The 14,933-nt window shown below is 30.9% G+C and overlaps 1 protein-coding gene across 4 annotated transcripts; it reads left to right on the plus strand.

Moving 5' to 3' along the window:
* Positions 1 to 6,995: 6,995 nt before the first annotated feature.
* Positions 6,996 to 11,668, plus strand: LOC123907897 (protein NARROW LEAF 1-like). 4 transcript variants are annotated; one of them, XM_045958350.1, is made up of 5 exons: positions 6,996 to 7,416; positions 8,114 to 8,627; positions 8,859 to 9,243; positions 10,294 to 10,794; positions 10,884 to 11,668. In XM_045958350.1, exons 2-5 carry the CDS (start codon positions 8,136 to 8,138, stop codon positions 11,306 to 11,308), a joined length of 1,803 nt encoding a protein of 600 aa, XP_045814306.1. In that variant the 5' UTR covers positions 6,996 to 7,416; positions 8,114 to 8,135; the 3' UTR covers positions 11,309 to 11,668. The 4 variants fall into 4 exon arrangements, with proteins under 4 accessions (XP_045814306.1, XP_045814307.1, XP_045814305.1 ...); XM_045958351.1 differs by having other exon boundaries at positions 7,029 to 7,416; positions 8,114 to 8,661; XM_045958349.1 differs by having other exon boundaries at positions 7,034 to 7,416; positions 8,124 to 8,627.
* Positions 11,669 to 14,933: the final 3,265 nt, after the last annotated feature.

Consider the following 14,933-nt stretch of genomic DNA (forward strand, 5'->3'; position numbering starts at 1 on the left):
CATCTTGGGCATATATGTATCACTCAATATTACGAGGTTGCCCTCCTGTTGCCAATGGTAGACATATATGACACAGTTTAACGCAGTAATTAATCTTGGTTGTTGATTTAAAATCAGACGATTTAGATTTCAACTCAGTTTTATAAAGTAAATTAATCTCAATTACTCATTCTTATCGGACAACTAACGACTATAAGTGTATCACGCAATTACCACGCTAGGAATCTGATTCCTACATATTGCAATGGTTGGACTGTTAGTTGAAACTTGCACATTGCAAAGGATGATGAATGCACATACACACACACACACGGTAGACGAAGATCATCAAGTTTTGATAGTGCATATATGATTGGGTTGTTGTGCGCTGACCATATTAGCATGCGTAAGATAAGAGACCAAATTGTGGGGTGGTGGATCCCATTGTACCATTCCAATTATTGTTTTCTTGAACTTTTCCTTTTAACAAGAACTAGGGAGATATTAATTACTACTTTCCACTTTTTCTATTTGGATCCACAAAATCTCTTTCAAATACTAATCTTTAGACTAATAAAAAGATTTGAAATATCGCAAAAACAAAATTTTAAAGGCATATCCTAGAATATCTTATTGCTCGTACGACCTAGGAGTATATATTACTCATTCCTTTTATAATTTATTTTTTTATAAAATCTTACTAACGAATGTTTCTGAAATATTTTTAAGAAATTCAATTAGAAGAAATAATTTCATACTTTTCAAAAATTATCTTATATTAATCTCATTTATAATCAGCATGAAAAAGAGAAACAATAATAATTAATTGAAAAATGAAGTTAAAGACTTAAGAGTATAATAGAAAAATTACACCAATAAATAAATTATTCCAAATGATAGAGTCTTGAGCTTTTTAAACATGTAGTCAGAGATTTGATTTATGTTTCTTATTTCACATGACAAATAGTTCAGTTAAAAAAGAAGAATATATCTTTACGTGTTTCACGGTTTTTTCAACAAAAATTAATTATTGATAACCGCAGTGAAAACTTATTCATATATACCATGTTAGTCCAATAAATTTTTGTAAAAACATATTAAGCTGTAATTATCATACTAAAAGCTTCTCTTATTTTACAAGACTACTTGTAGTTATTTTTTTTTCTCTTGTTGTTTGATAGCATTTGGCTTTTACGAGCAACAAATTACACGTGTAACAAGTCTATGGCATCATAATTAAATACGAGTCCGTTGAATGAAATCATGATTTGATGATTGAAAATTGAAAATATGATGTGACTAATAATGTGAAGATAATGTTAGGATAATGGATGATTGGACACAAAGAGAGAGAGTGAGACAGAGATAAATGGTTGTTGTTCTTGTTTAAATTTACTTGAAAGCAATTGTTTAGCAAAATCTCATCTTACTAATAACTTATAAGAAAATTAGCTTTTTTTTTCTTCTAATGAGTAAAATTGAATTATAAGGAGTAAAATATATACTCAATTCAAAACCATCTTTAAATGCTATGAAGTTAAACTAAAAGATTAATATGCTAATTAACATAATCTTAGGTAATGTTGTTTCCAATTCTATCTAGAAACCAAAACTACGAAATATACATAATTTGATCAATAAGTGCAAGTAAATTCGACAAAACACCTCTAAACATAATATTATGCCGAAGACGTCAAAGACACTATGTTGTAGCAAGCCAAATCAAATATCCAACCTTGGAAATTTTCTTGCCTTTCAACGTTTGAACAGTACACGTGTCACTTTCAACGTTTGAACAGTACACGTGTCACTGTGTCCAAGTGCCACATGTCAGTCCACATATGCAAATTGACTGCCACATGTGACAAAATTGACGGAAAAGACTAACTTGAAACCTAAAATAAACGTAAGGGACCAAATTGATACTTTTTAAACGTAAGGGACCAAATTGAAACCTAAAATAATCGTAATGGACCAAATGTGTAGTTAAGCCATTTGTTTTTTAGGAAGAAAAAAATTAATAATGTAATGTGTTTTAGGTAAACAATTGTTAGAAGATTTAGGAAAACAATTTCTTTTTACTACAATTGTTAAATGGTTTTCTAAATTTTATATTCGTCGTTTACTAATATCATAAACCAGTATGGCGACAAAACGTGGTCCCTTATAAATAGGTGCTTTTACAAAATAAGTCATGATCAACTCCTCGAATTCACATTCTTGTAATATATACCCTCCCTCAATTGGAACATTAGAAAACAGTTTGCCTTGATCCAATCATTTTATCATTAACTTTTTATTTATTTATTTATTTATTTATTTGTTTTCAAATAATCAAGTGACTAAAAAATTTATCCGTAAAATAAATAAGTAGAGTGTGAGAAATTCAAACAACTGCTTCTGCATTTATAATGGAATGTCTCTACTAAATAAGTTAAGTTCACGTAGACTTATCTTGTTTATTATTTTATTCTATTTTTTGGATCAAATTGTCTAACAGTTAAAAAAAATTATCCGTAAAGTGAACAAGTAAAGTGTCAGAAATTCGAATCACATCTCTTTCGTTTATAATGTAAAGTCCCTACTAACCAAGTTAAATTCACAATATTTATCTAATTTATTTTTAATGAAATTTTTTTCTATCAAACATTCACATGTGGTTTTCTCTAATTTTAAACTCAAATTATTATTATAAGAGAAAAACCAACCAAATAAATCAAAACTTAGCAAAAAAATAATATGTAGCATCATGGTTGTTAGAAGTCCCACATTGGCTAGAGATATAGCATAGATAATCTTTATAATTGTAGTGCAAACTTCAACTCTCAAGCTAGCTTTTGTGGTTGAGTATATAGGCCTTTAAAATTCTAATATGGTATTATAGTCTATCCTAGATCCATTTGTTGTTTGTTGTGGAGACCTCTCAGCTTGTTGAGTTCTGGACGTGAGGGAGTGTGTTAGAAATTCACATTGGCTAGAGATATGACATGTGCAAACCTCAACTCTCAAGCTAACTTTTGTGTTGAGTATATGCCTCTAAAATTATAATTGTAACCGAGAAGTTACTAAAGAATGGAAGCAGACAAAAATATAAGGGTACCAACCTTTTTATTTTTCCTTTTGGGTTTGGCTAGCCTATTTTCTTTTATTGATGGCTGAATTATATATTTCATAGCTATATCTATATGGGTATGAAATGAATTATTAGTTTGAAAGGATGCGCAACTTTTGGGGAGCAAACAGGGATGGCCCTCTAAACCCCACCCACGTAAAAGAAATTAATATAAATAATATAATTTAGGATCTGTTTATTTCAGCTTTAAAAAAAAAAACAATTGTATTTTTGAAAATATATTTTGTAAAATTGTTTTTTAAAATATTATAAATTTTTTTATATTCGTTTTCTCAAATTGAAACACTACCCACATAAAAGAAATTCATATAAATATATATAATCTAGGGTCTGTTTATTTCGGCTTTCAAAAAATGGATTTTTTCTTTATATTTTTTAAAATCGTTTTTGTAAAATCGTTTTTCAAAATATTACAAGTTTTTTATATTTGTTTTTTCTAAATTGAAACACTAATTTTGACATCATATAGCATAAACATACATTATTTGAAAATCTTAATTTTTACAAAAAGTTGTATTTCAAAAATGATTTTTATGAAAATCTATTTGAAATTAAGTGATTTTTTTGAAATTTTGTTATCTAAATTTTTTTTCAATAAAATCATGAAATACCTAAAATAACATTTTAATAATAACTATTCAAATCAAATTTTCATTTAAAGTTTTTATAAAACAATTCTTTATAAATTATTTTTACACCAAAATTATGTAACCATTTTTAAAAAAGCCAAAACAAACAAGCATCTAATCTATTACCTGATTGTATCTCCTTCAAAAAAAACTGTGATTGTATCCAATAAATACATATATTTTACTCAACACAAATAAATAAATTCATATATAGAAAAAAATAAATAAATAAATAAATAAATAAATTCATATATTAGTTTCAAGTGGCCACATGTCTCCTTTGATAAAATTTCGACACACACACATATAGTGGTAATAAATGACTTACAGGGTGTAAATGACTTAAGAGTGTTTTTAAGTTTTTCGTTTTTTGACAAAACGAGTGTTTTTAAGTTAAGTGCTAGTCTATTATGTTTTACTCATTCCGTCTCAATATATAAGAGCTAGTTTGACTAATGTATGTATGCCAATGCATAATTTTATAACTAATTTTCTTAATTTTTTATTGGTAAAAATTATAAAAACTTGATATTTTGAAAATACTCATCAAAATAAATCAAACAAGATCTTATATGCTAATATTTATATCTATATATTATTAAAAAATATAGTCAAAGCAAAATAAATGAATAGTGTCATTTAGTCAAAATAGCTATTATATCTTGGGACGGAGAGAGTATTAGATATGTTTTTAAGTTAAGTACTAGTCCATTATGTTTTATTAGATATTAGTTTGTTGAGAATATTTATTATGTTATGTCATTAATACTCTTATGAAACTCTAGCCTCTTTTGATGTCTCTCTTTTCTTTGATTATCTCTATTGTTAACAAACAGATTAGAGTTCGATTTTCACTTTGAGCAAAATGTACTATACCAATTATTTATCTTGATTGCTTCAAAAATAGAAATAAAAATTGAACTTGAATGTATTGAATACACAATTTTTGAAAATAATATTTTTATATTTGATTTCTTAACATGTATTATTTAATTGTCTTAGATATTGCTCTTGGATAAAATAAAAGTTCTCGTAATTTGGCAAAAACTATCGCATGCCTTTGATTTAAACTTGTGGTGGGCTAGCTCTTCAGCTTAGTGTGACGTTGTATTGATCGTCGTCGCGACGTTATTTTGTTTTCTCATTTTAATGTGGTGTTTGTTTGGTTGAGATTGACAGATCAGTGCATATTCAATCAATAATTTTGGGTCGTCAACGTTGCAAACTCATAGACACGAATATTCTGAGCACTTTAATTTTGTTATATTTGTAGGCTTTGTTACATTTGTAGGTCTTTTGTCATTGTATGCTATTAACGTGGATGTTGTGAGTTTGTTCATATATTTATTCATTTTGATTTTTATTGATTCTGAATTTGTATTATTCCATGTATTTATTTATTTTTGTGTGTACAAAATGACAAAGATTGTTAAAACTCAAACACAATTGCAAAGTTCCAATTTCACCGATTCAAATCCAATTGAAGACATTTAGCCTATGCTTGGTATTACGGTGGATATGATAGAATCACAGTCATTTATTGTGATTTTTCAAAAGCTACAAAGTGTAGCTTCTGTGAAATCACGGTGGACTACCGTGATTTTGGTGCATCTACTATGATACCAAACATAGTATTAGTATATTAATTAATATCAGCATTTGTCTATTGAGATATAAGCTCTGTTTGGTAAAAAATTGCCGATAACCGATATGATAGTTTATAGTTGATAACTTATAAGCTAGCTTTTAGTTTATAACGAATAAGCTAACTGATTGAATTTGTAATGTTTGGTAAAATTAGCGGTTGAAATAACTTATAAGTATGAAATGACATAAAAAAGATATGTTTAATTAACATTTAATTTTTACAAGTAAGCTGTAGGGTAAAATTGAAGAAAAATGATAAGTTATAAACTCATAAATTACTTGAAATAACATTTGAAAAATAAACTATAAACTAGTACATATAAACTATTTTAAAAAAAATATTATCAAATAGAACTTTTAGCTTATCTTTTATATTATAAGCTTGTATACACAAGCAAACTCTAAACCCTAATTTGTTTCTCAGTTTTCCCTCCATTTTATCTTGCAATTTTTATTAAAAAATAATACAATTTTGTCTTGACTAGGATTCGAACCCACAACCCTTTAGTGCAAGGCAATATTTCCAACCACTATGACAAGTATACCAATCGTGATTAAAATTATGTGCAATAATTGATAAGCATCATCAATTTTAAAAGTATATCATATCAAAATTATTGTTGACTATATTATTTCATCACGAAATATTTTTATGTCTTTCGTGATCAATGATTTTTTTTCTACCGGATCATAAATTTAGAGAATAATTATCGTGTGAGATTTGGAAAGTTATTATCACGTGTAATTTGAAAAGTTATTATCAAACTCAATTATGTTAAATCAATTTTTTTTGCAATACCACCAAACACAACCATAGTCATGTCACTAATCACATACATTATTTAGATTTTAACATTGCAGATTTAATATTAACTGATGGTCAATTGATACAATATGCACTAGAAGACCAGTTGTGATTTAAATTATGTCCACAAGAGTTAAGCTCCATCAACTTTCATAGGAAAGATTTCATACGACAATTAAGCACCATCAATTTTCATTGCACAATTTAAACAATTAAAAACCGATAATCTCTTATATTATAAGCTTGCTAACATAAGCTAACCCTAAACCAAATTTTTTCCCCTCTCATTTTCTCTTTCTTTTTATTGCAGTTTTATATTAAAAAAATACAGATTTGTCATCGAACCTGAATCTCTTACTTACAATAAAACCTTTCAACCGCTAAAACATGTGCTTCAATTATGAAAGAATTTAGGAATCCTAATATGTTAACCCTGTTTTCAATAAATTTGAATGGCATAATTAATCACAATTTTTATTTATTTATGGATGTCTCTACTTAAGTTTATGTTCTTGATTATGTTTTTAATTTTTTTTAACCTTTAATTATCATCAATTTTTTAACCTTTAGTTATCAACAATTTTTTTTAATAAGTAAACAAAACGATGGGGTTCCAAAATTATTTAAAAAATATATAAAATATAAAATAAGCACATAAACAAATATAGAATAATTAGTCCATAAAATTCCCTATACTACTCTTATTGAAAATGTCCTTAGAACTTTTGTATTTTATTTTTTATTGTTACATATTACACCTAATTAGACCCATGCACCACATGGATCAAAGTTCTAGTAAACTACTATAAGCTACTTTATTTGTCTTCCCCAAAGTTATAGGTTATGGACCAAAATGAAGCTTTTATCTAATCAAACTTAAAAATGAAAGATTATGGATGGATGTAGAGAGTACTATATATAGAGATATTAATTAATGAATGAATGCTTCTTGACAATTCACAGACATCATCACAAAATTTTTGTAATGATGATCATCAACTTTCTCTCCCTTCACTTCACTTGCCATAATCATTCATTCTAATTTCTAATTCTAATGCCCCCTATTCATTCAAGTATCATACTTTTTGTCTGCAAATCTTAATAGATGATTGGAAGAAGATTATTTTACATGTACTTTTCTTAGGGCATGAAAACCTTCAACCTTCTCTTCTTCGACACCTTCTTCTTCCTACCTCCAACAACAACAACAACACTACTCATCGGTTAGTTTTCTCTCACTCAACAACCAAGCAAGATTGTATCTTTCACTACCCTTTTTAATGGGTTGCGTTTACTTTTCTTCTTTTGCTTCTAAAACTTTGTGTTTTCCGTTTTCTCTTGTCGTTTTCTTTTGCATATAGTGTTTGTCCATTCTTCTGTTTTTTTATTTTTTGGTTACCCATTATTACTTTAGATGACTTTCTGGGTATACTCTTTCTCTCTCTCTATCTCTTGATGAAAGTATCTTGCTTCTGGGTCTATTCGTTTTGGTTTTAAGGAGAAATTGTAGTCCTAATTTTTCAATTTTAGTACTATTTTCAAAGATTATGTGTTCCTATTTTTGTATACATATTTTAGAGTACCCTTATGTTTATATGTTGAAGAATGATTGAATTTCTAGAGTTGGAGGAGTGGCTTTTGTATACATATTTTAGAGTACCCTTAGGAGTGTATTTTATTACTAGCCTTTTGATTTGGAGATATTATTATTTTTTGGTTTATAACCCTCTGGTCCCTAGGGGAAAGTGGCCCTAGTAGTCCAGAGTTCGGCCGCGAGGTAAGTAAAGCCATGAAATGATTTTTACTTTATGCAGTTGATTTTTACTTTGAGAATTTTCTACACATATGTTGAAAAGTCAATAAATTCGAGCATAAGTCAAAATTTGAAATGGTGTGTTTTGATCTGTAAGCTACATTTAGTGTGATGTAGGAGAGCTGACAGATGAATCGGAATCGATTGGGCTTGAGAGTTCACCATTCAGGATCAACTCAATCGGAGGAGTCGGCGCTGGACCTAGAAAGAAACTACTATGGTCATCCTAATCAATCGTCCAGCCCTCTACACTTACACAGTTTTGCGGTGGGTGTTCAGCATTCCGAAAGCAATGCAGCTTACTTTTCTTGGCCTACATTGAGTCGCTGGAATGACGCAGCAGAAGACAGGGCCAACTATTTTGGAAATCTTCAAAAGGGAGTGCTACCTGAAACTTTGGGCCGGTTGCCGTCAGGACAGCAAGCTACATCATTGCTTGAACTTATGACTATTAGGGCATTTCATAGTAAGATTTTACGAAGGTTCAGTCTTGGCACTGCAATTGGATTTCGTATCAGAGGAGGTGTTTTGACGGATATTCCAGCAATTCTTGTCTTTGTTGCTCATAAAGTTCATAGGCAATGGCTCAACCATGTTCAGTGCCTACCTGCTGCCCTTGAGGTGGGGAATTTTGGTTCTTCTGGCTATGTTGCAGGTTTCTTCATTGCTTAGTGGATCTCGTTATACTTTTTCAATTCAATTATTCATTGAATAATTTTGTTTTTTTTTTTCCGTTCCTGTTGTCTTTGTATTTAGTATTTACATAGGTAATATGCTTTTCTTGGTCTAGTCTTTAATGAGTTGAAGCTTTTGTTGATGAAGTTAAAGTCAATTCTTAATTTTTGTAAACAGGGTCCAGGAGGTGTTTGGTGTGACGTGGATGTTGTGGAGTTCTCCTATTACGGTGCACCTGCACAAACTCCTAAAGAACAATTATATACGGAGCTTGCTGATGGCTTAAGGGGAAGCGATTCATGTGTTGGCTCTGGTTCTCAGGTTGCAAGTCAAGAGACGTATGGAACCTTAGGTGCTATTGTTAGAAGCCGAACGGGAAGTCGAGAAGTTGGTTTTCTAACAAATCGACATGTGGCTGTTGATTTGGACTATCCAAATCAGAAGATGTTTCATCCGTTGCCACCTAGTCTTGGACCTGGTGTATATCTTGGTGCTGTTGAGAGAGCAACATCATTTATTACTGATGATCTTTGGTATGGCATTTTTGCTGGAACAAACCCAGGTAATTTATTTTGAAATTGCAGATTATCATGAATATTTTACCTATAGTGGTTGATGGGAAAGAATTTTGGAGACAGTGGCACTTTTAAAGCAGCAAAATAGAGGCAGGACGAGTCAAAGAGGATGATACAACGTTGTTACTGTGTTAAAGTTATAGGGTTTTAGCCTTTAGTTGATAGAGAATACTCTGACTAATCTTAGATATTATGGGATATTTTTTATATATTCCATTGTTGCAAACCAAACTCACAGAATGCAGAAAAGCAGGAAAATAACACCGAAAAATGAAAGGAAACTGTATATTATTGATAACATGAAAAAATGCAGAAGGGAACAACCAATCCCCACTATTCGCAGAGCTATTGCTCTTCAGAGAAACGGAATTCTGTGCCTAATAGAACTGATACGCTTATGATGATCTTGTTCTCTCTCCCTACTCCCCATATAACCGAATTCTCACCGGCACTCTACTGACCTCCCTCTCTCTCTGCCACCTCATCATTCCTCTATTGCTTCCTATTCCTCCTTACGTAAAATTTTGCCTAAGCCCGTGATATCAGCTAAGGGTCTATCAGGAAGGCTCAGAATTCATACTATGGAGCCCAAAGCATAGGCTATGGGTTTAATGAGTATGGTTTTACGGCTAAGTTAAAGATCTTCCTGTTTAGAACGTTCTCTTAAGAGGTTGAATGCTGAGCGAGTATACTATTGACGTGTTTTAGCTCTTAATTTTATTGAGAAAGTGTTATACTGTTTAGTTCTTGAGGTGGATAAAATCTGCACTTAATAATCCAATATTTTTGTTCTGCGGCAATTACTAACCAGTTCATTTGCTATGATAAATGCCGAAGATGTGATTATCCCAAACATCATCTACTAAATGTAATTCTTCCGCCATCCTCCCAGACTCGGAGATGTTACACTTCACTTAACAATTTAAGTTCTTATAATGAGATAAAATAGTATGTTACTTTTTATTCAAATAAGTATCATTCTACAATGGCATGTCAAACTTGTTCTAACGTCATTTCAAAATTTTGTTATCTTGCAGAAACATTTGTGCGAGCTGATGGTGCATTCATCCGATTTGCAGAAGATTTTAATATGACCAATGTAATTACATCTATAAGAGGTGTGGGTGATATTGGTGAAGTCCATGTCATAGATTTGCAGTCTCCAATTAACAGTCTTATTGGTAGACAAGTGATTAAAGTTGGAAGAAGTTCTGGTTTGACTACAGGGACTATAATGGCCTATGCCCTCGAGTATAATGATGAGAAAGGTATTTGTTTTCTCACTGATTTTCTTGTTGTCGGTGAGAACCAGCAGACGTTTGACCTTGAAGGTGACAGTGGAAGCCTCATTCTCTTGACTGGTCAGAATAGGGAGAAGCCACGTCCTGTTGGTATTATCTGGGGCGGGACAGCTAATCGGGGTCGTTTGAAACTACGAGTTGGTCAACCCCCTGAGAATTGGACAAGTGGTGTTGACCTTGGACGGCTTCTTGATCTCCTTGAACTTGATCTTGTAACAACAAATGAAGCACTCCACGGTTTGTTTCTGTAGCATTTAATTGCCAAAACATTTATTTATTCGCTGAGAATCTACAGCTGACTTTTCCTTTCTTTTGTCACATTTTAGCTGCGGTGCAAGAGGAAAGAATTGGCTCTACTGCTGGAATTGGTTCTACAGTTGGAGAATCATCTCCCGTTGTGCCAGTGAAAGAAAAGCTTGAAGAGAGCTTCGAGCCTTTTTGCTTAAATATGCAACAAGTTCTAGTTGAAGAAGAACCATCTAATATAGTGAAACCATCATTAAGTCCCTGTGAATTTCTTACGAGAAATGAGATCGAAACAGTTCCAAATGTAGAACACCAGTTCATACCAACTAGTTTTGCAGGCAAATCCCCAGCTCATCAAAGCTACCTAAAAGAAGACTTGGAATTCAAAAGTCTCTCCGAACTTAGGAATGAACCCGATGAAGATAATTTTGTTTCCTTGCATTTAGGAGAACCTGAAGCGAAGAGAAGAAAACATTTGAATGCTTCCTCGTCATCAAAGAGTTAAAGCAGTAGGGGGGTTCAAAGTGAAGTAAAATGCAACATATATTTATAGAATTAATGATGCAACTCTCGTCTGCGTTGTTGTAGTAAAGGCTGTTAGTATGTGGTGCTTCAAAAGTAAAAAATAAATAAGGTTCAGTAACTCCTACATGAAATTCTTATTATTTTTTATTTTTTTATTTTTATTTTCATGTTTTGATAAGGTGATGATATTAATCACTTGTGGGCTACGTTATATTTTAAAGAGGACATTTAGCTTGCACTGATTTATTTACCACTTTGACTTTGTATCATAAGCACTTCTGAAAGGGCAACAGCTATTGTAAGTTAAAGGAATGTAAAATATATCTTTGTTGAGCTTCAATCTATTTGGTATTGAAATTATATCTCTGCTTTCACATCAGTTTTATCATAAGCACTTCTAAATAGGATTTTACCTCCCACAAAATACGCTAGATTTGCTCTACTCCCTGCATATGATTACCTTGTAATATCAAGATTTCATCATTTAACACCCCCAATGGACACTTAGACCTTAGAATCTTTACTTTTGATGATGTGTCAAGCTTAGTTGGACGTTGATTGGACAAAATTGATCATGTACAAAGCCTATGTGGCTTTTCATTTATTTTTTATTAAAATAATTTGTGCTACCTAGATAAATAATGTTAAAATAATAAATATTTTTTTAAAAGAAAAAGAAATTAAAAAAATTATTAATAAAATTATATAATATAATCCAATTAGTAATCACTAATCAGTTATCACTAGTTAAGAAATTAAAATAAATGGATAAATTATAGCAATAATCTATAATCCAAAATCGAATAACAGCAAATAATAAGAAATTAGAAATTAGAGATTCCACCCAAACATTGATCTTCCAAGTTCTATCCCTTTCCCTTAAATCCAGAAAATTAAGCCATGGGTTCAAGAGCGAAAGTGGCGGTTTTGGGTTCAAGAGAAGGGAAAGCTCTGATGAGAGTGAGTAATGTTGACAGATAAGCCATGTTGACGGAATTGTTGGATTTCTTCTGGGTTTGGCGATTGGATCGCCGGTGGTGCCACGGTTGATTGTTAGGGTTTGGTGATTGAAAATTGATTGGTTGAATTGAGTTATCTTTTGAATTGAAATTATGAGAAAGGGGAAAAGTGATGCTATGATGGAATTGAATTTGAGAATTGGAAGAAGGAATGGTTTTTAAGGTTGGTAAGAAGAAGATGAAGGTGAAGAGAAGGAGAAGAGGGTTACGCGTGAGAAAAATATATAAGTTGTTTAGTGTTTTTTTTTTCCTAAAAAAAAAAAAAATTTATTTTAGGCTTAATTAGTAAAATGGTCCCTTAAAGATATTTTTGGTTTCACATTGGTCCCTTAAAGAAAAAAAAACCGAATAGGTCCTTTAAAGAAAAAAAAGTTCGAATAGGTCCCTTAAAGACATCTCTGTTAATCAGTTTGGTCCCTTAAAGACATCTCTGTTAATCAGTTTGGTCCTCGAAAAAATGGATGGAAAGGACCAAACTGATTAACAAAGATGTCTTTAAGGGACCTATTCAGACCTTTTTTTCTTTAAGGGACCTATTCGAACCTTTTTTTCTTTAAGGGACCAATGTGAAACCAAAAATGTCTTTAAGGGACTATTTTACTAATTAAGCCTTTATTTTAATTTAGGGGGTGTATTCAATTAAGATTTCAATGGATTTTAAAAGACTTTTTTATGATGACAAAATCATGTGGTATTTAATTATGATTTTAAAAGACTTTAAAAAAGTCTAGTGGTATTCAATTAAGATTTTAAAAGATTTTAAAAAAGTCCAGTGGTATTCAATCAAAACTCTTTACAACTTACAAAAAGTCTTGTGGTATTCAAAAATATTCTAATTTCAATGGATTGTTTAAAAAATAGGATTTTAATGGATTTTGATGGACTTTTTAGTAAATTTTGAGCTACAAAAAGTTTTTTCTCATATCATGAGATTTTGATGGATTCTCATTGTTTTTTATTTTTTTCATCTTTCCTCATGTTTCTATTTCATGTTTCCTGATTATCTCATGTTTTTTATAATCGCTTATATTTTCTCCCTACCTCTCTATCACGTTTCCTCTTCATGGTTGTCCTGCTACCGTAGAGTGTCACGATTCATTATAGGATATAGACATTGAAAATATATACAACAACATGTTTCAACAACAGCAACAGAACATTGTTCGTCATTTTTTTTTTAAATTTTTTTTTTGTTTATTCATTAATTTTTTTTTTGTAGAATTTTATTCATTGATTTTTTTATTATATTAATGATTGTTGATTTTTTTAAGGAAGGATTAATTTTCATTGATTGATTCATTATTATTTTAGAAGGAATTTATATCGAATTTATTGACTCATTTAAATCTTAAAAGTCTATAAAGTACTTCAAAATCTCAAAAATCTGTGTCATAAAGTCTCACAAATTCTTGTGTTAAGAATCTTGATTGAAAAAGTCATTCAAAAAAGTCTTCTAAAATCGCATAAAATCAATACAATCTCACAAAGTCTTTTAAAATCTTCAAGATTTAGTTAAAAATATATGATTATCTTGATTTTTTTTAAGAAAATTATGTTTTTATAAAATAAATTGATGTGGCATTAAAAATAAATAATAAAAAAACCAATTTTTAGTAAGAAAAAACCAATTTTTATAAAAAAAAAGCATAAAAATTCAAAATTCAATTATTATATTTTATTTTTTTAATAAGTGTGACAACTCTTACAAAAAATAACGTGTTCACAACCATCGGTTACTATAATACAAAGAGCAGTTATTCTTGGCTCTTGAATCATAGAGGTGCAGATATCACAACCACTTCTTGGACTTAGATTTGGAAGCTGCATCTCCCTAAAAAAAATTAAATTCCTATTGTGGCTTGTTTGTCACAACTCGGTTCCAACCTTATCTCTTCTACATCATCGAAACATGGTTGCCTCCAGCCTTTGTACTCGTTGCTCCAATGAGGAAGAGACTGTCTGCACTCTAAAAACCTTTGCTTGACTCTTTGTTTTTCTTCTCAAAATTTCTTTATGGAAACTGATCCTATTAGTTGGATAAAACATAATTTAAGCAACACAGGGATAACATGTTTGTCGCATGCCTTTGGTGGTCTTGGCGGAACAGAAACTCATCTTGCCTATCCAATACAAATCTTTCATTTCATCGCCTTGAAATGGAGGTCCAAAACTTCTTCTACCTTCAACATTTGCTTTCCTACTCTTAATTCTAGCACCCGGGATGACAGGTGGGTCCAATGGAATCCCTCTAATCGGGATTGTATTATTATTAATGTTGATGGAAGTTGTTTGGATTCTCCTATTAGAGCTGGATTTGGTGGTCTTCTTCGATCTTCAGCAGAAAATTGGATTAGAGGTTACTCTGACTTTATTCCTCACTCTTCGGAAATTCTTTATGCTGAATTAACTGCTTTGTTTCATGGACTTAGTCTAGCAAGATCTATGAACTTTACTGATGTGATTTGCTATTCAGATTCTCTTCTCTGTGTTAAGATCCTTCATGAGCCAACTCCTAAGTTCCACAAGCATGCAGCGTTGATTCAAGACATAAAGAAATTTAATCAACCAAAATTGGTTGTTCAATCT

This window comes from Trifolium pratense, linkage group LG2 (assembly GCF_020283565.1).
Source record: "Trifolium pratense cultivar HEN17-A07 linkage group LG2, ARS_RC_1.1, whole genome shotgun sequence".
Classification (NCBI taxonomy): domain Eukaryota; kingdom Viridiplantae; phylum Streptophyta; class Magnoliopsida; order Fabales; family Fabaceae; genus Trifolium; species Trifolium pratense.